The sequence below is a fragment of the Haliaeetus leucocephalus genome, unplaced genomic scaffold (genome assembly GCF_000737465.1).
Source record: "Haliaeetus leucocephalus isolate CR32 unplaced genomic scaffold, Haliaeetus_leucocephalus-4.0 Scaffold175, whole genome shotgun sequence".
Taxonomy (NCBI): domain Eukaryota; kingdom Metazoa; phylum Chordata; class Aves; order Accipitriformes; family Accipitridae; genus Haliaeetus; species Haliaeetus leucocephalus.
This window is the reverse complement of record NW_010972611.1, coordinates 818,798-842,314: the sequence shown is the minus strand read 5'-3', so window position 1 is coordinate 842,314 and position 23,517 is coordinate 818,798. Positions and strand designations below refer to the sequence as shown.

Sequence of the window (23,517 nt, the reverse complement as noted above, 5' to 3'; positions counted from 1 at the left end):
CCCACGTTCCAATTTGGTCTTAATTGGGGCCACGCTGAATTTCACACTCCTCCTCTGTGCTGTCGGCTGGAGCCCCACCGCAAAAAAGCCTCCGAGGGGGTGACAAGCCAGGCTCCTGGTGCAAGGCTGCCTTCCTCGCTCCGCCTCACCCGGGGATGGACGGCATCCACCCTGCTAAGCCCTGGACCGCAGCCCACCCTGCCCCAGCCCGCAGCAGCGGTGCCGGTAGCGGCAGCTGCTTCCCAGCAGGACCCAGGGGCTGTCATTGGCTTTTGGGTTGTACCTACGCAAGCGCCAGCTCCAAAGACCTCACCCTGCAGACAGCGGAGGCAAACCATGGGGAAGGAGGTATTATTAGCGCATTTTATAGCTGGGGAAGCTAAGCCACAAGGTCTGAGCCTTGTTAGCACTGAGGCTCTCGCAGTGGAAAGGGACCTTAATGAGCTTTTTCCCTTGCAGTAAAGTTCCTTTATAGCCCCCAAGCACACAGGAGTTGACTCACCTGAGGTCAGGGGAGGAACTGGTTGCAGTGGGGAGCTAAACCCAGAGCTGCCCAAATCACAGTCCTCAGTGGATATCATCTCAATCAGCCCCTTGGTTTGCAGCTCTCCCAAAGACCCAGGGGAGATGCTGGCCCCCAGGACGCACCACCCCGCCCCCCGCCTTGGTTTCTGGGGTCTCCATTGAAACCAGCAGCCCCCAGCAAAGGTGCTGGCATGGAGCTCCTCATGCCAAACAACAGCAAAGTCTTCCCTAGGGCTTCTCCATCAACCCATGGCAGTGAATGGCAAAGCAAAATCCTACGTTACGTGAGGGGAAACCAAGGCAAGGAGGGGCTAACAGAGCCAAGGGCACAGGTCCCAACGCCCACACCACTTGCCGAAAGGCGACAGCTCCTTACTTACCCACGGGGCTCGGGCAGGCTCCGTTCGTGTTGTTCAGATCTCCCCCAAGCATCGCCCCTGCAAAGCAATTGGAAACACGGGGTCACCGTCTGCTTGGAAACAGGGTGAGCATCCCTCCTTTTTTTGGGGGGGGAGCACAAGGGAGGAAGGCAGAGGAAAATGAGCGGTGTTGCCTTCCCAGGGAGAAAGTCCTGGGCAAAATGAGCAGCATTCCTGGTGATCAGGTTGGGAAACATTATCCAGGCAGATCCGTTTCCTTTGGGAAGGAGCCAGGCGGCACAGGAGCCCGCTCCAAAGGAGGTGGCTTGGAAAACACTGAGGCTATTTTATTCCAAGCCTCGCTTTGGGGGACACGGGGCCGGTGCTGCGGGGGAAGAGAGCCCCAGCAGCAAGAATTGAAACACTATCTCCCCTGTAATGTTCACACCGAATGGAAACCATCCCTGCGTGCTGCCAGGACGCTGCTACAATTCGGCCTCCCACGGTCCCAACGCCTGGAAAGCACTGCCGCTCCCCGCCGTGCCGGGAAAAACCATACCAGAGGCCTTTTTATTCCCAATAAACTGAATGTTTTGCCTCGCCTGCAAGAAGATTTTATTTTTTCTGCCTTGTTATTGAGTTATTTCTGAAAGCCACCTATTCACAGTCTAGGGCTGCCTGGCCACACCACGGGCGGTGATTTCGGCCAACAGCCGGCACGGAGGCTCCGGAGCTGCAACCGCAGTCATCCCGGAGCCCTGAGCAGGGGAACGAGGAGCCTCCGATCCCAAACCCCACCTCTAACCACTGCCCAACCCTTCTGACCCCAGATGGGGAAACCTGAGACAGAAAAACCTTTTTTCCAGCCCCTGGGTCTCAGGTCTGGGCTTGCAGCGAGCCCCTGAAAGCAGGAGGAGTGCTGGAGGGCTGAGCTGCTGCCGTGCAGGGAAGCACGTTTGCTCCCCATGTGGGAGCATGACCAGGGATGGTGGTGGTCCCAAAAATATTTTACGGCTTGAAAAAGGGCAAGGTGACCCCCAAAACATGGCAGCCGCGGCACCGTAGCATCCTCCCTTCAAGAGATGGGGATGCAAAGCCAGACGTCCCCATGCCTCTGATGTCCTGGAGGAGGGACTCCATCAGAATTTGGGGGTTGTGCCCTACTGCGGGACTCCACTTGCACCCCAGATTCCAGCATCATGCTGCCAAAGTGTGCTCACCCCCTCAGGCGAGTGATGCCGACCTCACTCCCAGCCCCATAAACCCCTTCGGCCACCCTTCTCCCACGCCGTCCCTGAGCAGACGGCATTGGCTGGCGCCGAGATCCCAACCCAGCGCTCTGCTGCGCATTTGCTTTGGAAACAACACCACAGCGCTCTGCTCTCAGCTCAAGTGCATTGCTAAAAAAAAGATTTAAGGAAAAAAACCCCCCTCTTCTAACATGCAAGGGCCTGGCTCCTATAAACAGGATTTCTTCCGTGTCCCAGGCAGCGAGTGAATGAGACGCAGATGGCCGGACTTGGAACACCTCTGCGCTCGCAACCGCGAAATTATCCCCCTTCAAACGAACAGCAAGCGAGCAAGATGGAAACGGCGAGCCTCCAGCAGATTCTGCATTACAACAAAGCCTCTTTTTTTTTTCGGCAGAGGGGCCTGTGAGAGGGCAAGGGAGATCCCTGCAGCCGACGCTCCGGCTGTCTGTGCCCGAGGAGGGCTCTGCCACCCAGCCTGGAGTTAGATGTTGCTCTTTGGGACCAGTCCTAGAGAAGAAAGACCCCTCTTCCTTGGATCTGGGGGCCTCATCCTGGTATCTGAGCACTTCAAGCCACCCCTGAGACTGCACGGAGAGAGCAGTAAGCAAACAAGCCAGCTTTGAACCACGGTTCCTATTGCATCCCAACCCAGGCACCTCTTTCTGCTCGCTTTGACCAAGCCACCCAATCTGCTTGTGGAGGCACCTCCCAGCCGTTCTTCTACCCCTCCAGCCCCTTTGTAAAGCCCTCCCTGAGCTCTCACAGCCCCGGGGGCCGCAGCCGAGTGCCCACCGCCCAGATGTCCGGATGGTCACAGTCACCGGCTCTGCCATTTGCAGCCCGTGCGACTTTTACAGACCATCTGCGACAACCAAAATAGCAGGCAGGGGCTTTCTGCACGCTATTATTATTTATGATCGCACTGCGGGAGAGCCGGGCTGTGGTCACACGTCGTCGTCGTCGTCCCCCCACCACTGCAGGGGACACGGGTGTCGAGCAGCTTTCCCCCAACCTGCCCTCCACCACCCACCACTGGTCCCTGCTGGAAACGACTGCTCCCTCCAATCTGTCAGCAGATTCACATGAGTAATCGCTCAGCGACCAACTGCAACCAGCACAGCCCGACTCAGAAAAGCCCTTTTTAGGCAGCAGTCCCATGTCACCGGAGTGCCACCGGTGAGCGGGATGCCGGCAGCCACCCCCAAGCCTGGGAACGGCGCCGGGTGACTCATCTCCTTGCGCTGCCCAACCTCGAAACAGATCCCTGCAGGGATCCAGCTCTCAAAAAGACCTTGGTAAGGCGGGGCGGGGGGGTCACCCCCAGTGGGGGGCCAAGGCACGAACTGGGGGCATCAACCTCTGGCAGGAGGGCAGGAGCAAGCATCCATGGGCAACAACTGTTCCAGGCTGCTCCTGCCACCCACGGATGCAGGGACACGACCTGCCCCCAGGCAGGGGAGGGGGGCAGCGGGGGTGTCCCCTGCTTCCTGGGATGTCCCGTGCTCGGTGCTGCATGCCCAGCGAGCCTCTTGCAGGGACAATGAGGAGGTGGGGATGCGAAGGGACATGGCATCGCTCACCTGCGCTGGCTGGCCTCTGTGGCAGCCCCGGGGACACGGTGTTTCTCTGCAGCGCCGGTTGCTGCGGCGAGAGGAGCCGGGGGTCCGTCAGCGAGGAGGTCACCAGGGACTGGGTCACTAGCGAACTGCCCGGGTTGCTGAACTGCAGCGTGTTTTGGTTGGTCACCGGCACCGTCACGGGCATGGCGAAGTTCGGAGCGGGCACTGTGGACTGAACAGAGAGCAGGGGGTAAAGGGGAGCAGGCACTGCCGGGTGAGGAGCAGGGGTGAAGTTCCTCGCTTTGTAGGCTCTGAGCAAGAATGGGCCTCATCCTGCATCACAGCAGCAGCAACACCCCACTGCTGAAAAAGGGGGGACAGTCCAGGTCCCCCCAAGCCCCCATTTCACTGCTGACCTGTACTGCTGCGCTTGCACCCTGCCCACGCCGGCATCTCGGAGGGATGCACCAGAGCCCAGACCCCCCCAGTGAATACCGGCAAGAGCCATCGGCTGTCCACTCGCACACATCAAAGCTTTGCAACCAGTTGCTTTGGTCTCATTTTCAGGCTGTATTTCTTTACCCCCAGTGCTTTCATGGCAGCCTGCAGAGAGGTGGCTGGAAACACCCCAAAGCGTGAAGGCAGGCAGCAGCATGGTGGTCCACCCCCGCCAGCAGCGAGAGCGGCTGAGCTCAGCACTGCCCTTCATCCTGCTGCAGAGGCCAAGCAGCCCGCAGAGGTTTTACGAGGCTGTTCCTCATCCAGCGGGATGGGAAGAGCCCTCCCAAAGAGCCAGCAGCGGATCACAGGTTTGGGCTGACACTGCTGCCGGCAGCCGAGCATCTGGGAAAGGTTCGTTTTGGTCCACACAGTCCCCAGGTGACACTGGGATCCATCCTGGTAACTCCGGGAGCTGCTGGGAAGGAGGAGGAGCTGACCCCAGGGAAGCAGGAGCATCGCTAAAGCCCTATCCTTGGCCCCAGGTCGAGGACCAGCTTCACCTACCAGCGTCCCTGCTGGAGCCAGACTCGCCGTGATTATCCTAGCCGTCTGTCTTATGTCACTGATTTGCTCTTCTTTAACAGGAGCAGGCACCTGCTTAGAGGCTTTAGCAGGGGCTTTGCTAAAGTCCCACTTTAATTTGTTCAGGGCTGGAGAGGCAGAGCAGCCCAGCGCTGGATGAGACCGTGGCAGGGCCGGAGCTGGGACCCCACAGGCTGCACCGGCGAGGGCAAGGGGAGCCGAGCGATCCCCCCCATTGCAGCTGGGTGGGGGCTGCTGCCCTGTGGCCCCCTCCCCTCCAGAAATCTGCTCCTAGATGGGTGATTTTGTTTCAGGGTAGAGGGGAGGACGGGAGGAGGGAGTGGTGCTCACCCACGCCTCACTGCTGGAAACCCTCCCCACCAGCCTCTCAAGGGCATCCCGTCCTTCAGAGATCCCGCGGCTGCAGCCAAGCTCAGAGGATGGCAGCTCTGAGCCTGCGCTGTGGCATTGCTCTGAGGGCTGCCAGCCCGCCGTTCAAAGGGACTGGGCTCGGCGTTTCCCAGACCTTTACAGACTGCCGGGGAGAGCTGTAACGCAGAGCCCTCCCTCTGCTCGGCCCCAGGAGCTTATTCTGCATGGCTGCAAAATGAGGAGGAGGAAGGTTTCTTGGGCGCTGCATGAACACCAAAGCAGCATCGTGTAATAAATCACTGCAAACGCATCTGCGCGCGCGCGTGTTCCCGGGAAGGGAAAGGAAAAGCTGACCCCTGTGCATTGCGTCTTAAGCAACGCCATGATAAAGCCGGGTGGTTGATACACCAACTGGAGAGCAGAGTTTTGCTTTTAAGCCGTTATCTATCCCATTGCACCTTCAAACAAGCATCAGGCTGACGCTGCCCCAGCATGCAGCGAGATGCACACCCAGGCCACCAGTTAAGTGGTCCCAGGTCCCCCCCACCCCAGGGAGGACACAACTAAAAAAGGCAGCTTGCACATCAGTCCAAAATCTGAGGGAGAAGATGCACACATCAGCCAAACCTCAACGATTTCTGTTTTCATTAAAAGCGATTACAAACATCAAATGCAGAAGCCACGCCAAGGCCTCTCTTTAGCGAACAAGGCTTTTGTTAAGCTTCCCCGGCCACCGAGTCTGGTTAGTTCTTGTCACACGCAAAACCAACCCAGCTGGTTAAAAAGGAAAAGCATCTTCTTCAACTGCACACGCTCCACCTGCATCACTCAGTCCCTTGCTGCAGAGGGAGGTTTAGTGGGGGAGCCAGATGCTACGCCCTGACTACGAAGCGCCCAGCACCTGAATGCCACCAGCCAAAATGATTTCAGGGCACAGACTGCTCCTTTATGGCATGTCTGGATGCTGCCTCCGGCGATGGGAGCCTGCTTGGAGCCCTCCCTTTGCAGCAGAAAAATACAGATACTAAGCAGTCCCTGCTTTCCGAGGTTGTTCTGCACCAAGGAGCAAGCTCTGCTGGCTTTTTGACCTATTTTGCACCAGTGGCAGGACTTGTGTGAGGTACTGGGACAGGGGGGGGTATACACCCAGCCAGGGCTGTACCCCCACCCCACACAAGCCCTGATGGGGTGGAAACCTGTCCCCTGTTAGTGAAACCAGGGAGAAACCTCTGGGAGGATGAGGCAGGGCCAAGTTTTGCAGGAACTAATCCTGCACTAAACCCACTCCGGAGGGCTGGGCTTGCTGTCACAGCAGAGCTGCGAGCAACCATCACTGCCTGCACCCCGTTTTGCTTCACCTCCTCAGATCTCCCAGAGCTCGGGGCAGCCACCCCCCGCTGAGATGCAGGGGATGGAGATGCAGATTTTGGGGTCTTTGGGAGGTTCCTGGAGCAATGTAGCGCTCACCTGCTGAGTCAGCAAAATAAAGAGCCGTGGATTTCACAAGACCTAATTCTCAAGAAAAGCCAGAATTTTAACTTGTGGGGGCTTGCCAAGCACAGAAGGGCAGATTATTTTTTGTGGGGTGGGGGGGTGGTATAATTTTTGCAGTGTTGCATCCAGCCCTTGAAAATGAGCCTCCTTTCTGCTCCTGGCAGCATTAATTATGGCTGCAGCGACTTGGGGCTAATCCCTCTGAAGAAGCCTTTGCCTGCATCAATAGTCTCTGCTCCCTTGAACTAACGACTAATTTGAAACGTGTTCCCCTCCTCCTCCCATCTCCTGACACAAATCCCTTTCAGCACTGTCCTGATGCCACCCCGGTGACGGCTCCGGGATCACAGGCTAAAACCTCCCTGGATTTCTGCCACGGCCACCAGATGCCCCGAGGGCTCGGTGGATTTGAGGGGAATTAATGCCGAATAGCCCAAACCGAACTGTGTCTTGCAGGGATGTGAGGGGCGCAGCACCCGTCGCCAGCTCGCATGAACGCTGGGGTCTTAACCCAGGCAAAAATCCTTTTTTGGGGAAAAAAAAGGTGAAAAAGGAGGCCCTCATCCAGTATTTGCAGCAAAGGAGGGGAGAACAGCAATATTCTCCTGCACTGCCCCGACGGAGCCAAGGAGACTCGGGAATGCCGGAGCTAACGGGAACAGTTTTCCCAAGGGTTGTTCCTGCTTCTCTGGGTGAGAAACAGGAGGGACGCTCAAGGCCCCTCGTGCACCTCACCCATCAGCCCCGGGGTTGCATTCGGGGCTGGGGGGGGCTGCGTGCATCGGCTCCCAAGGCACAGCACGGCTCCAAAGCAAAGCCATGCAAAATCCACACCTCACCCCCGTCACCTGGAGGCATCCGGAGAGGGGGCAAGGGGCGGGCTGCAGACCACCAGCTACTCACTGCGAGCCGGTAACTCTGCATCATTTTATCAAACTCCTCATCAATCTTTTTATATTTCTCTTCCGTCTGTGGGGTCAACGCAAACACTTCATCCCCTTCCGGGCTCTCGCACTCCCTGTGCTTCTTGTTCAGCGCCTGTTACGTTTGGGGGGGGGGACGGATGACGGACACGGAGGGGGTGTCGGGGAGGGATCAGGGGACGAGGTTGGAGGGAAATCGAACAGAAGAAAAACAAAACAAAAAAGAACATATAATGAAGGTTTTCCAGCCAAGGGGCAGGTACTTACACCGTATCGCTTGAACAGGATATCCAGATCCTCGCTGCCTTTACGGTATTTATCCTCCATCAAGGGGCTCTGGTCTATCGAGTCATCGCCGTCGGGCTCCGGGCTGTCACAGCCGTTAAAACCTTTCTTTCTTAATGTCTGAAAACACAACCGGGACAGTTTGAGATCTGGGAGTGGGGATGGGCAACATGGGCAGCTGCCTGAGACGGGCAGGTCCCCCCCAGAACATCCCCCAGACCATAAAGATGAGGACTTGCCCTTGCACAAATTAACACCTTCATTGACCTCGATGGCATTAAAGAGTCAGGATCCAGCCTTGAGGTTTTGATGCCGGGGTGTCTCTAATTTAGGAATTACAACGTGGGGATGGATGGAGAGAAACTTCTTTGATTTCAAAGGATCTGTTTACGCCGGAGCTGAATTTGGCCCCGTATCAGCTCAGACACATTTGTCACCTACAATTACTACAACAAGGAGGGGAAATAAACCTTAATGATATCTGCTCTCCTGCTAAAAATAGGGAAAACCTTCTTACAAATAGGAAAATAAGAAACCAAAATAATAAGCAAAAGGCGGCTTTTGCCCCTCGCAAAACCAGGTGGGTGGCATTTACCAAATGCAAAGGTACCCCAGCAAAAGCATCACCTGAGAGGGTGCGTGGCATGGCGACAGCCCGCAGGTGCCAGAGATGGCAAGCCCTGTTGGGGGGTGACACAGGGGGGTGACGGTGACAACACCAGGGCAGCAAACCCCACACCAAGACCAGCAGCAAAGTTCCCGGACGCTGCTGCAGAGAGTTAACGATGCGACATCTCCGCCTTCGTTAACAGGAGCCCAGTAATCACACGGTCAGGCTATGCGCAGGGTGTAGTGAAAACCCCAAAAGTTCCTCTTTCGTGCTTGGTAGCCAATTTGCAGATTGCGTTACACATGCACATTTAATCATTCTATTTTCAAAATACCAAAAGCAATTAGGCGTTATTATGGAACCATCACTTGCCAATTTATTTTTTTTAGAAGTCAAAGCTACAGAATTTCCTGGAAGTCTTGATCTCTTTTCGTGCCAAATTCAGGGGGGGGGGGGGGGGGGAGCCTTGACAATTCTCCTCTGTCTTCCTAAACAGTAATAAACATCTCTATTTTGAGGCCAAAACGTATCCTGGAGTGGCGCTTCATCTACCTGCAAGCTCTGGGAAACACGGAGCTTGTAGGGGAATTTTTGCTGGAGCAGATAAAAACCATCGGTGTCTCCAGAACGGGTGGAAATGCCGCACGCAGGTTCTGCTCGGCATCGGTACAGCACTCCACACCACACAGCTCTGCCTCTTCCCGATGGTCTTGCTTGGTGGATGCTTACGCCGGGTGGCAAAGGTCAAGCAACAGGCACCAAACCCATCTCCCAGCCTGTTTTCCATCCAGCTTAAGTTTTTCACACTATTGTCAATTAAAATCACTCCTTTGCGGTCGTAATTTTAACACTCGTTACTTAGATTTAATGTGCAGAAGGGAAACATCCTCATCCACATCCAGCTCCACCAGCGGAGGGTCTGGCTCACTCTTGATCATGGCAGCATTGGTGTTACCAATAATTCCTGTTACCTAATAATTAATACCTAATTACCTAACAATAATTCCTGGTACCTCTAATTTGTGTTATTTATTGTCTCTTTATGGAGAAGGGTAGTGGGAATCCCAGTCATTGGCACAAATGGGAGGTTCCCAGGGCTTTTTGTGCAGGTTCCTGAGGATTTTTCCCTATTATTTTTCTATTTTTGTACATGTCCTTGGTTTTTTTTTAGAATGGGCCAAAACGGGTGCTGCTGGTGGGGAAGGAACGGCTTTGCCTTTTTTTGGGAGGGGGACGGACGGATGGACTGCTTTTTGCGGATTTTTTTCCCAAACCCTTTTGTTTCACCGATGCAGCCAAAAAGACAGAAAGTTGAGCCCTTCCTTAAAAAAAACCCGAGTTTTTTCCTCCTTCTCTTTCTCTTTCAGAGGCAAAATGGAAAAAGTTGTTCCATGAGCAGTGGAAGGGATGAAGCCGGGTTTCCTTCAGGCATGTGCGAAGGGTGCTGGCTGGGGAGACTCTCCGGTGTCTAATAGGGGGCTGTGCCCACCTCGCAGCAGTTCTCTTTGCAGGGATATTAACTGGATCTCTCACCTCTGCCCTGGTCGGGAAATGTGAAGGTAATCTCTTGCATCCCTGGAAGCAATTCTCCTCTGCCAAAGGCTGCCGGTGGGTTCAGGAGTTGGGGGGTCAGATGAGCAATCTCCGTCCCTTGGGAGCCTCGAAGAAGGGAACCTCACAACTGAATTTTCAAGAGGTTTCAGCCGAGCAACAACATCCTTCTCCTTTCTAAAATCTGCAGCAATGAAGTGGCCCAGGAGGTTTTAAGCAGCTTCCAGTTCCCCCGGCTCTGCCTCATATTTACCACCCAAAGAAAGCGCAGGGAAGAGCAATGGGCAGATGCCACCGGCCATGGCATTTTGCCATTTCTAAGCCCGCGTGAAATTGTCCCGGGGGTTGTTCCCTCAACCAACTCTGTGGAGGAAAGCGGAGCAACGGAGGGAACGCAGCCCTGTTCATGCAGACCCAGCAAACCTCCTCCAAGCAGCTCACAGCATCGCCCCTCTCTGCATTTCCCAAGGTCCTTCTCCTCTGTAGGTCTAATATATTTGGTGTCGAATATTGCTTCAACTTAAGACAGCGGCTGTTGCCTTAGTCTCTTCCCTCTCCCCGGCCACTAACTTCACAAAATTAGTTGTAACTTAATTGGCTTTGAGACTCACACCTCCCTGCTGAGTTCGGTTCGCAGCATCCCAAGCTGTGAGGGGCAGCCAAGGTGCCACTGCAGAAAACCCACCAGCAGCCCCAGGAAGCATCAAGCCGATTGTGCAGGAGGAGGAAAGCCCTTCCCGGGCGTTGCAGGCAGCTGCTTGCAGTGTGAGATTGGATTATAACCCTCACTGCAGCGCGGGGCTGCTGGAGCTGCAGGCAGGGAGGGGAAGAAGGGGACAGGGATGGGCTCCAGAGCTGGCACAGCAGAGGATGGTGATGATCTGGAGCGCGGTGGGATGGGAAGCACTGGCAGCGGTGGGTGAGCAGGCCCCGAGTCGCAGTGGGACATGAGCCAAAGCAGTGCAGCTCGCAGCAATCTGCTGCTCAGAAAGAGGTTTGGGACAACAAAATGCCATTTCCAGCCATACGAGTGTCGGCTGGTGTTTTTTTCATTTTTTTGACCAAAAAAAAAGTCTGTCCTGCATTTTCTGCTTTTTGGCAAGATGATGTAAAAGGAAAACAATCCTGCTGGCTGGAGCAAGAATCAAACCCAAAGATTTCTGTTTTCAGGAACTCTGCAAGGTCTTTTAGAAAAGAGCTTTCCTTCTCCTTCCTCCTCATTCCCTTTTCCAGGAGGAAAACAGAAGACACAAAGAGGTGTGAAACCGTTTTGTCACTGGGTTGCATCCAGTGGCACACGACTATTTTTCATATAAAATAGACTTATAATCAATTCCTTCACAGCAGAAAACTTTCAAAGGAGAAAACCAGGGTGAGAATTTCACATAGCAAAAAAACCCCCACCACTCCCCACTTATCATCAGCCCATCTCCCTGCTGCTCCCACTCTATCGGGAGTCCCCCCATGGCAGGACCCGCTGCAGGTCCTGCTCTTCCAGGCAATATTCCCATTCCTATGATCCTAGCTCATACGGGACCAGATTTCCAACCCAAAGAGGGTGAGAGAGCAGCAGGAAACGCAGAACATGTGAGAGGAAATGATGCTCAACCAGGATGTGATCAACTTCCCTTAGAGGAGGGAGACAAAACCACCCCAGGCTTTGGGGAAGTCGGGATAAGGGTAAGGACAAGGATGAGGGTGAGGATGAAGATGAAGATGTGGCACCAGCAGCTGCCTGTGCACTTCGCCACCTCCCCAGCATCCTGCAAAACGCCTGATTTTATGCACCCCGGGGAACAAGAACCCCAGGAAGAATTAGGGAAAAAAATCAGCCCACCCCCCCCTCCGCAGGACATTCAGCCAAAGAAAGGAAAGAAATTGCTGTGTGACTTTAACTGGCTCTGGAGCATCCCCGTGCCTGGCTAGCTCTGCTCTCATCCAAGTCCCTTATCAGAAACTGGCACGTCAGCTGGGCTGCGAGGAAACGAGAAGCGACAGCGAGGAGCAAAGCCAGCGTGATCCCAGGCCGGGCGCGCACGTGGCACCCAGCGTGCCTGTCTGGGGGCCTCAGCTGTCCCCCGCCTGATCAAGGAAACCCCCCTCTCTGCATTAAGAGAGATTTTCTCAGACTTAAAAGCTTGCAATGACCAGGACTTTGCCGGGCATGGAGAGAGCCGCAGCGGTTGCGTGGTTGAATCCCACTCCCCAACGGCTGCTGCCGATCCCCGGCACGGCTGAAACACAGAGGTGGCCCCACAGGGGATGGTCCCCAAAAAGGCAGCCAGGGTGTTGAAACCGTCTCACACTGGGGCCGGGTACACTCATCGTAGAGCAGCTCTGCCTCTCGCTAAATATCCTGGGGGGATAAATCCCTCAAGGGCATCCCCGTGCAGCATGTGATGGGGTATGCCCCACAGACTGCACCTCCCCAGGACCTAAAAAAAAAAGGGGGGGATCTCATGTTTACTGCTGTTTTAAAACATAATTTGAACAGACCAACTTGTACCGCCCGGAGTTGGTGGTACCAGTGGCCTTTGGCCCCAGGAGCCCCCCACCCTGGCCAGCAGAGGAGACCCTGGCTCGGCCAAGCCACCGCTCACTGCCTCTCCACCAGGAAAATGAAATCAAGAGGCTTCTGCCTCGATTCACCCAGGTCCTGGTTGCTCCTCATCCTTTCTGAGATGCTGCCAGAGCCATTCACGGTTGCATCCCTCTGGTAGAAAGGGGCGACAGGCATTACAGGGAAGGCAGATGCATGCGGCAGCCCCTTAAAATCCACTTAAAATCATATTTGGTGGCAAATGCACAGCCTGTGCCTTCACGGCTTTATAAATGCTTGATGCTGGGGAAGTTTTGAGGATGCAAAGGTACTCTTGGAGCAGTCAAGTTCAACTGGGAGCCACCAAGAAACATGAGGTAAATTGGGTCTGTGCATGGTGGGGAGAAAGCCAGGCCGGTGGGACCTGACCTGGGAGAGGGGAGATGGCTAGGGGGGAGAGAAATCAGCACCAGGAGCAGGAATGGTCTCCTGGGGCGAGGGTAATTTAGGAAAGAAAACAGTAAAAATCTTAGAGCAGCCCTAACTCTGCTCCAAGACGAGACGAGGATGGGGAGGGATGCTCAACCAGCCTCAAAACCTGCCTGCGCCCCAGTGGGTTTCACTCCGAGGCAGCTCTGCCGGCAAGACGTGCCGAGCCCGGCATGTCTGGGCTCTTTTTCTTGCCATCCACCAATATCCTTCCACTCCCGATGTTCCTCTCTTTGGCTTTGGATGCAGATCCAGCTTTTCATGTGGTGCAAACACAGTATTTCTTTGGGTGCCAAGGACTGCGTGTAACTTGTCGGCTTGGGAGTGTTTGCATCTTGGACCATAAGGGAACAGAGAACGCTGCCCAAAATGTTTACGGTATTTTTAGGCCAAGACAAATCTGTTCGACGGTACAAGCGCCACAGTCTGAGCATCCCAGAGAGGCTGGGAGAGGCTGTGCTGACTAGCTTGGTGGGGAACCATGCCTGCAAACCCCAGCATTTTCACGGTGGACGGTCACTACCTGGCTCAAAGGGGCCAAAAAGTACATTTTTGAACCATTTCTAAGGCCTGTACACAACCGTGCGCTGGCAGAACAGTCTCCAAACCCCAGTGAGAGCAGGCAGGTGCTGCCAGATGCTTGGCCATGGCTCAATCCACTTCTGCTGCAGCAGCACATCGGTGGGAACCGGGTGGACAGAGAGGTGAAAACCTCAAGTCCAAACCTCTCAAAAAGACACATTTCACAGAAAGGGGCGGGGAGGGAAAGCAGGACGATTTAGGACGTAGGTTGGGTTTTTTTCCTTCTCCATGAAATCAAAGCCCGAGCGCACCGCCCAAGATGCACCAAAGGGATTCAAAGGCAGAAGCGGCACAGCCCGAGTGGCAGGAGAAGCCAATTCCTCCAGCAGCGCTTTGAAGTGGCAAAGCCTCGTGCTGTGTGAGGTCCAAGCCAAGCGGCTGCCTCCGATCCGCCCAGGGCCCTCCACGGGGCCATGCCACTCCACGGGCGTTAATTTATGCCCGCCTGTAATGTCAATAATTACCTAGCCAAGCCTTTCATTTGCCTGCCTTTGCCCGGGCATAAAGGCAGCTGCCCACACGCTGAAAAGCAACAGCTAAGCAGCTCCCATCTTCGTGGGTGCTGCCGAGGAAGAGGATCCGACTGATGGCCAAGATGCCATTGGCACCCTCCTGCAAGCCAAACACCCTGTGCTCAAGCCTGCCGATGCTCTGACAGCACCAGGAATGAGGAAAAAGCCGTTGGGGAGGGCCAGCACGGGGTCACCAACAGCAAATGGTGGCCGAGCATCTCCTGCAATGCTGGCAGGCTGGAGGAGGAGCACAGCCTTGGCATCAGCGAGCTTTGGACATGGTGCCCTTGGAAGTGCTGGGGTTGGTCAGACTGGGCTCACCACCCTTGGAGAGCCAAAAATGTCGGACAAGCCTTAAGCAACCCCACCTACCCATGAGACTGGCCGTGCATTGAGCAGGGGTTGGACCAGAGGCACCCAAAGGTTCCTCCCAACCTGAATTACTCTGTGATTCAGCCGCTGGTGCCCTCCTACAACCCCACCATGCATGTCTGAAACAATGGACGGGGCAATGCCACCAAGCTGCACCGAGGCACCCCAGTAGAGCAGCCACAGGAGATGCCTCCAAAACATCCCATGGTTTGGCTGGACCACGGGAAAGTCCCAAGAAGCAAACCTGCACCTCCATTTTACGGCAGTAGATCAACACATAACTCAAGACAGCTTCAAACTCTACCACCCAGAACTGAGTATCTTTGTAGGCTGGACCAAAAAGATGCAAAATCAGGCCAGCACCGAGTGTTGGAGATCTGCTCGCCCCCATCCCCACCCTGCACCGACCTCCTGCATCCAGCTGCGGTGCCAGACCCGTCCCTGGCTCCACCACACCGGCAAAGCCAGGGAGAGGACGGGCAACCTCACCTCGATGATGTCCGCGTTGGTCCGGCTCTCGTGGGGCTCATTGTACTCGGTGTACTTGAGCAGCACCTTGTCCATGTCGGTGCTGGCATACTGGAACAGCTTGTTTGAGTGGTTGAAGATGATCAGGGCGATCTCGCAGTCACAGAGGACGCTCAGCTCGTAGGCTTTCTTCATCAAGCCAAACTTGCGCTTGGTGAAGGTCACCTAAAAGCAAGGAGAGCCGTGGTCAGAAGCCATGCCCATGGACCTGACACCTCCCAGAGAAAACTGGGACGACCACTGGGAGAAGACCAAAAGGAAGGGGAGGGCAGAGGGAATCTTCTGTCCTCAGTTTCCCCAACTGGACAACCCCCCCATGCTCTCCTCTCTAACCTTCCTCTTCAAACCAGTTCCTATCGCTGCCTATTTTGGGATCCTCCAAAGGCAGACACTTCACAAGCACAAAGATGATTATCAGTGTTGGAAATCACATATTGCCAAATCAAGGGAAAATAAATTTCAGCAAAATCCCCAGCAGAGCTACCATCTGTCCGGGGGCTGTGGGTTGTTGGTTTTTTTTAAAGTTAAATATTCAAGCAGTGGAGATCTCGTCCTCGCTCGCTGCAGTAGCGCTGCGAGCACCCGACCCTGGGAGCCGGGGGGTCTCGGCTGCCCCAAAGCAGGTCGGGGTGCTGCTCCACACCACTCACCCACCCCACCCCATCCCTGACCCACTCTCCTGCTTCCCAGCACCCACTTCTCTTGGGAGGCTGCGCTTCTCCAAAGGCTCCCCGAGCCCCTGGCACGGGGTGCCCCACCAGCTGCTGCCTCCCTCTTGCCGTCCTCATAACCTTGCTGTTGGGGCATTTTTTCGCACCGCCTGCCCATCCAGGGTCACCATGCTGGTGACTGCATCCCCTGTCCTCCAAACCTGCCCTGCCTTGAAATGAGCTGTCATTAGAGCTATCAGCTAACGAGGCATCTTTTGCAGCACTGAACCTTGTGAGCTGGCTGGGGGATGGGGATGGAGCTGGGCGCGGGCTCCAAAACCTGCTCCAGACACCAGGCAGACATTGGGCTGCATTTCCCAGCCCACGCTCAGCTCTCTCCACAACGCTCTTAACAGGACCCAGCTGGTGGGGAGGGAGCTGGTTTGGGGCTCTCCATCCCAGCTGCATTGCTGACAGCCGCTGAAGATCCCTCACCGCCCCCCCCCGCAACCAACAGCATGCTGCTGGGGAAAGGGACGATGCTTGGCCAATGCCCCCTTAGCAAATAAAAAAAGAAAAGGAAAATAAAAGGCAGAGAAGTCGCTGCTTTGCTTTAAGCATTGCTCTCGGGGGCGAAGCAGCAGCCCGGGGAAGCGCTGGAGATGAGCCGAGATGCCCTTGGGTGCCGAGAGCTGCTCCCTCGCCACGGGAGGGCTCGACCCCACTTAGGGCCTCTGCCACGGCATCGATTTTGCAGCTGAACAGCTTTAGTTTGCAGTGTTGAGGGAGGAGAGTGAATGAGGCGGTTGCCTTTGCTAAACTCAAGTTAGCGGCGTTACAGTCGTGGTCCAAAGAGCTTAACCTGGAGCTTCCCCATCCACACCGGTGGTGACGAGCATTGCCACCGTGATGCCACCAGCAGCACCCAGCAGGTACCCAGCAGGTTCCTGCACCCAGCTCTGAGCACCCCTCGAGATGGAGCCGCATCCCTCCGGGCAGTGGGAGTGCAGAGCAGCCCTGGGCATGCATGGCGTGGGGAGGTGCCCACTCCTCCCCGCCCTCTCCCAGAGATGATTAAGCAGTAACGAGATTCGGCTTTAATCGCCTCATCCCCTGGGAAGCACAGGGCTGGCACCCCGCGCCGCTGCTCCCCACCACGTGCGCCCGCTCACACTGCGGGCAGGCTGGGAGCACCAGCACTCACATTGCCAGCGTCCGCCCCAGCTCCGGCACACAGTGACGCAAATTGAATTACTTGAGGGCCAGCGCCGGTGTCATTGGCAATTCCCCCTCCCTGGTGGCATTCCCGACTTCTCGGCCACCCAAAATCACTGCTGGTGGGCACCGGCCCTGGTTGCTCCCAGGACTGAGACCGAGGCGGCAGCACCACACCGCAGCTGTTGCTGCACCACATGACTTCAGGTAGGACCCAGCTGCTGTTTTGCTCCTGCAGCCTGCGGCAGGACAGGCACTAAAACCAACCTGGGGCTGTGCCAGCAGCATTTTTGGTCTCACGTTCCCGCTAGAGACTGGCTGCTCTGTCACAGCTCCGGCAGCGGCTGCAGCCCGGCATGGCGTGCCTTGCTGTCCCCCCGCCGAGACGGCCCTGCCGCTCTGACTCACGCTCAAAGCAGCCCAAGGAGCCTTCAAGAGGAAAACACACAGCATCTCCACCAAGACAGAGGGAAAAGCCGAGGCCGGTTGTTTCTGCAGCCACGGGTGCCAGGGACACCTTGCCAAAAACACCTTGCCGGGCGCCACAAGCCCGCTTGGCCACCAAGATCGGAGGCAACGGGATAAGGCCAAGGTGTGCGAGCAAAGGGGCAGCTCTTGGCCATGAAGACTAGAAACAAGTGTTGTTTGAGTATTGCCCTTGAGCAACAAAGGAGAGCATGAGGTTACCTACGCACAATCAACCAACAACCTGAGCAGAGCCAAGCAGAACCCAAAGCACCAAATCATGTCTCTACGGATGAAGGGATATTCCCTCTGCAGACAGGGACAGGGCGGAGGAGCATCCCTCTGTCTTGGCACCTCTGCTTCTTGCAGAGAAAAGCAAAGATTTGCCATTTAGCCAGCCCCGCCGCACAAAAGCATCTCCCCATGACCCAGGACAGAAACGCCAAACCTTCCTCTACCGCCATGCACGAGCCTCATCTAGAAGAATTAACCTTATAAGTCTAAGAGGGTAATCAAATCTCATGCTTCAGGGCATAAGCCGATCACCAAAGGGGTCAGGAAGGAATTACTACCCCACAGTAGCAGGGGATTTTTGCCTTTCCCCTGATGCAGAGCATTGGCCGTTGCCAGAGTCAGCAGGCTGGCCCTGAAGGACTCATGGTCTGATCTGTTATGGCAAAGCCTCTCCAGTAATTCCTCTAATGACATTAGTGACTCTTACTTGCTCTCCTCCCCTGGTTTTGGCTTCTGCTGTAATTCTGGTCTCCTCCGCGCAGGCTTGTGGTCCGTACACCCGTGGGAGGCAAGACCCGGGGCATGAGCAGGGTCAGATTCACTGATGCTGTAGGCTGGATGTGAGATGCATGGGAAGAGCTTCACCTCACAGCAAAGGCTTTGGAGAGCCGCCGTTCAAACCTTCACTCTTCCCGAGGTTCACAATGCCTCCGTGGCCCCAAACCACCATTACTGATGAGCACCACTTGCTGAGCGAGCGGCAACGCAGGCGTCGAGAGCAGCTCTGCCTCCGCTTCCTTGGTGAATCCCTCCTTCTCCAGCGCATCCACGCGCTATTCCCGTTCCCCATCCCTCTCTCTCCCACCACACGCAGGTACCACGGGAGCCATCCGGGCTCCGGCGCACGCCGAGGCCGGTGCACGCTCACCTGCCGTGGCTGGAGCTGCAAGACCTACATTGCCAGCAGCAGCACCACGGCACGAAACCCCGTGCATAATTCAGCAGAGCTGGGCTGCTCAGCTCGGGGGGTGCAGCATGGGAGAGCTGAGCTGTGCTCCCCGCACCAAACCTCGGTGGGGGGGCTGCTGTGGAGACAGGGATGGGCTGAGGATGCTCCCAGACTCTGGGTTTAAACCAGTTTAGCTGACAGCCCGCAGCCACAGCGGCCACGTGTGCATGGACACTTCTCATCTCTGACCTGCAACAACAGCAGGAGAGGAAGGGAAGGGGAATGAGATGAAGCAAGATGGGACATTTCTGAGCCCAGAGACCGGGTCCAGGCACTGTGCACACCCGGTGCAAAGCAAGAGGGTTATCACCCCCTTCACAGAGGTGACAGATGCCTCAGCCCCATGCAGCTCCCACTGCAGTGGATGGAGCAGATCAGCAACCCACTGCCTGGAGCAGCCGTTCGTCACGCAATGTCCTCTCTTCTTGGTGTGTCCTTGTTCCCCAAAGAAAGGGAGCAGCGAAAATAATTGATTGCAAATCCTGCGCTGATGACCAATTAAACAGCTGCTGCTTCGCTGACATCCGACTTAAACGGGGCTGGGTTTTTGGAAAAGCAAAGCAATACGTGCCGCACTCACGTGGGGAGCGATGCTCCCACGCTGGGTTTTGGAAGCACCGGCCTGGCCGGGGACACAGTTGCCATCAAGGGAAAACCAACATCCCCCAGCCCCGGGAACTGGGCTTTGGGGACAACACCTGACATCCGAGACGTGCCAAAACCACGGGACCAGTCGTGCTGAGCAACGCCCACTGCTAAATCCCACACAGGCTTCACTCGGTTGGTGAGACCTTGGCAAGGGTCTGCATCTCCAACCCCCCTCGGCCAAGCCCTGCACCAAGGAGCAGCTCAACGGCCCCCAAAACTGCCTCCCACCGCCTTAGCTTCTGCCTTTGGCAGAGAAACGCCTCTTTCCTTTCCTGAAGGCTTATACAACAGGACTAGGCTGTGCCATCAACCTCCAGCATTACCAAATATTTTCCGTTCATTTGAACTTCTAATGGGGCTCCAATAGCTGCAAATCCCTCTCTCCCCTATGCAACGTTCAGCAGTGCTGCCCCATAAAATACACTCCAGCTTCTTTAATAACCCCTAACGCCCCATTTACTGCTAATTATGGAAATAAACAGTGCCATGAGCAACTGGGACATTATCAAAAAACATTTTATGCCCATCCCATCCCCCAGCCACCAAATAAAGCTGTAATGAAGAAAACCTGCAATTTTCTATTGTTTTGCTGTGGAGCAATAAACCAGTTCATCCGATTCTGTTATTTGCCACTTTTTAAGCATTAGGAAACATGTACCCATACTTTTTTTTTCTTTTTTTTCTTTTTTTTTTCTGGAATAAAAGCAGTAGAAAAGAAGTGTGGCAGGCCACACTGGGGCATCTGCAGCGGTGGCTGGACTAAAGGCAGAGGCTTCAGGATCTGCCGAGCCAAAGTCAAGGACTGCGGGAAGCCACGGAGCAAAGGGACCCGCCTGAAAGTCTTGTGGTTACAGGGAAAAACATTGATGGAGTCATCACAGAGCAAACCTGGTCCAGCAAAGCGCTGCTGCTCAGCCAGTCCGACTCAAGGAACACGTAAATTAGGGAAAAATCTGTTGGGCTTTTTCTTTCCTTTGAGATACATGCATGTATTTCTACACACATACACATGCGTGCATGTCTAGGGCTTGGCCTCAACGGAGCACAAGGAAAAAAAAATGTGGACCCATATAAGTTTTCAATTGAAAAAAAAAAAAAAAAAGAATAATTTGGGTTGTTTGCATTCATAAAAATGGATACTTGTTGTGGCTGCTTTTTATTGGAAAAACCTCACGGAAAATGTCAACTGAAATATATTTTCTGCAAGACCAAAAAAAAAAAAGGGAACTAACTGGAGAAGATACTTTCTTCTGGAAAAGCGCTTAGATGGAAACGGCGCAAGGAGCTCCAAGACAAGGAGCAATGCCCGGGTGGGGGCTGCAGCTCCCCGCCACAGCAAAACAGGGCCGTTTGCCTGGTTCTGGGTATCCGCCTGAATCCGGCCCCGGTGCCGAGTTTCGCCCATCTGCTTATTTTATGGGTTGGGAGAGAAAAGCACTGGTTGGCCCAAAATGGGATGGAAAAGGGTCATTTTGAAGCAGAACCCTTAAAATACCCGACGGGAGGAGAGCGGGTGAGGAGGGAGCGAAGAGCCGAAGGGAAAGCACCGACCTGCCGATTGCGCTCGTCCGTGATCCGCTGGATCTGGATCTTTTTTCTCCCCATCTTCTCCGGAAATCCTCACCGCACCCGGGATGACTTCAGTTCAGGGGAGGGGAAAAGTAACCCCGTTTTAAAATGCTTTCATTAAAGAGCGTGGGGGGCTTTTTTTCAGATGAACAACAAACAAAAAAAGCCAAAAAAAAAAAAAAAGTTTTGCGTCGCTCCTTGCTCAGTTCATGGTATCCTCCTGCGCGGCCGGATCCAGCGGGGCTGAGCCGTCAGCAGCTGCTCAGAAACCTGTGCAAGGAGAGAGACAGGAGTGAGACTGTCTGTCCCCAAACCCCATCCAGGATCCGGCACCCTCCCAGCATCCTCCCCACTGCTGGCATGGCTCCTTCCCCCCAGCCCAGGGGAGGTCTCTGCTCCATCCTCCAGCTCGGGTCTGAGGCCAGAAGGGTTGCAGAGGGATTTATCCAACCTGGTCTCAAAAAGCCCCAAGGATGGAGCCCAAAAACACCCATGCTGCAGGACACGTGTGGGCCAGGCACGGCGGTGCTCATCGAGGAGGAGACAGCAGCAACAAGCCTGTGAATCATTATTCCTCCGTGACACTCCATACTTTTTTTTTTTGCTTAATAAAGTCATAAGCAGTCGAGTGGCTGGTGATTAGCTTGGGCAATTTAAATCTGTCTCCAATTTCTGCATTAATCTTCAATTTGGAATTTTAAAATGTCTTTATGTGATTATTTAAAAAAACCCTATAATCAGGCACAGAAACCTAATTCTTATGGGCAAGGGGAAGAAGGACTCCAAAGGAAGCCGAGACGGCCCAGGGTTCAACTGGGCTCAACAACAGCTGGATGCTGGTTGTTTCCATCGATCTGGGGGGGGCGTGGATCGACTCAGGGGTATCGTTTGCTCGACACCTCTCTCTCCAAAGGGGCGAGTGCTGCAGGTCCTGGGGGACCCACATAGCTCCTTTCTCAGCCTCGCTCTGTGACCCCACACCGCATAAGGGTGCAGAGACTCAGCATCCCCCAGGCACCTGCATGCCCTGATGCTGGAGGCTGTATCCAGATGTACCTACCCACACCGCCCCCCAGCCCCATTTCACCCCAGTTTTTCAGTGCGCACTGCATTGCAGCAAGGGGGATGAAGGGGGAAACCCAGACAGTTCATTTTTCCGCAGGTATGTTTTTCTTCTGGTCCTCTCTCCAAATGGCCGGATAAGAGCAGCGATAACATTGCATTTAAGGCGAGGGTGCCCCGTGCCAAGACCTAGGCGGAGGGAAAAGCTGGTCCCAAAATAGCTTCCTATCTGCCTCAACTTGGCAGCCCCCAGCCCTCAGTCTTGTTACAAAAAGCATAGAAAAAAAACCCAAGTTTTTTCTCCCCTCCCGTCATCCCAAATTCACCCGCAGCATCTGCAGCCAGCCCTGACCGAGCTCCTCCTGCTCCTCTCCCAGCCCAAAGCATGGAGCCCCGCTGGACCCCCCAGGGATGTTGGCCCCATCCTTCGCCTCCTCATCAGACCATGCTCCGACAACAAACAAGCCCTGACAGTCTCACACCCACACTTGTTTTTTGGGGTTGAGTCGTGCGAGTCACTTAATCTTTTTCTCTGCTTTTTTTTGGGGGGTAAAATTATTCATCGTGCATCGTGTTCTGTGGTTACAGTGCTGGTTCGAGCAGCTGAGAGAAGGAGGAGACTTTTCCCACCCTGACGTCCACAATTTGTCCTCCAGGGAAAATGAGCAATGGGGAGCCCAGGAAGACCAGAGAGATGAAGGGCTGTAAAAATCCCTTTTTTTCCTTGTAAATCCCACCAGGAAGACTCTTTGCAAGGACAAACCATACAGGGATGGCATTCGCCGCTTGAATCATTATTTCTCAAAATTGGTGCATGTTTCTCCTCCCAGCAGCAAATGGGAGGGACCATCCAGCTGCGAGCAGCACCGGCGCCAGGGGGGATGCTGAGCTGGTGCCGGGGGAATGCCCTTTGGCTGCTGCTCCCCATCCCTCTGTGGGCAGCCCCGAAAAGGCCACTCCCAGAGCATTACTGGTCCCAGAGCACCGCTGGTCCCCAAGCATTGCTGGTCCCCAAGCATTGCCACTTGGGCTGGCACTGGTGAGCAGGGGATGCAGGCGCCAGGCTGCCACAAGAGATTCTCTCAAAGGTCAGTGATATGGGAAGAGCCAAAAGAAAAATGAGGATTTTTGTTTCATCCACCCAGGGTGTCTGCTTGGCACTTCCACCACTGTGAGCCCACGCAGGAGAGAACCCACAGCCCCAGGGCTGGGGGCCGAGACGAGGATTTCGCACGCGCAGAGAAAATTTGGCAGAGGAGGAACTTTCCACCGAGTTTGCTTTGCAGCTTTTCCCTTTGGAGTTGCCATTTCTTTAAACTGGCTGAAAAATATTCACCTTCACCATCTTCAAAACCGCCAGCAGCAGCATGAAGTAGCAACAGCTCCGCATCCGGACCCAGGGCAAGATGCTAATTCTTTCCTTGTGCTGCAGCTCTTGGACAGAGAAACCCTCTGAAAAGACAGCGGATTTACTGTCCAAACCAGAGAGGAACTCTCCAGAAGCAACAATAAACACTGGAGAACAACAGGCAGTAAATTTAAACCAAGTGAAAGGAAACATATTTTAACACAATTCAGTTATGGGACTTCTTCACAGGATGCTATCGCAGCCAAAAGCTCTGTGGCGTTCGAAAAAGAGATGAGATGTTTGTAAGGACAAGGAGAAAAGCCCGGTGCTGCTCATCCCTG

General features: G+C 54.8%; 1 protein-coding gene across 3 annotated transcripts in view; it reads right to left on the bottom strand.

Moving 5' to 3' along the window:
- The window catches only part of MEF2D (myocyte enhancer factor 2D), a 31,833-nt gene extending 11,001 nt beyond the window's left edge, over positions 1-20,832 (bottom strand). For all 3 annotated transcript variants that reach the window (XM_010564109.1, XM_010564110.1, XM_010564111.1), the window contains exons 1-5: positions 20,749-20,832; positions 14,938-15,141; positions 7,776-7,913; positions 3,718-3,928; positions 906-962 (exon numbers count right to left, since the gene is read on the bottom strand). In XM_010564109.1, coding sequence (XP_010562411.1) covers positions 906-962; positions 3,718-3,928; positions 7,776-7,913; positions 14,938-15,141; positions 20,749-20,802 — 664 coding nt within the window. In that variant the 5' untranslated portion in view covers positions 20,803-20,832. The remainder of the gene's footprint in view (positions 1-905; positions 963-3,717; positions 3,929-7,775; positions 7,914-14,937; positions 15,142-20,748) is intronic.
- Between the last annotated feature and the right edge of the window lie 2,685 nt (positions 20,833-23,517).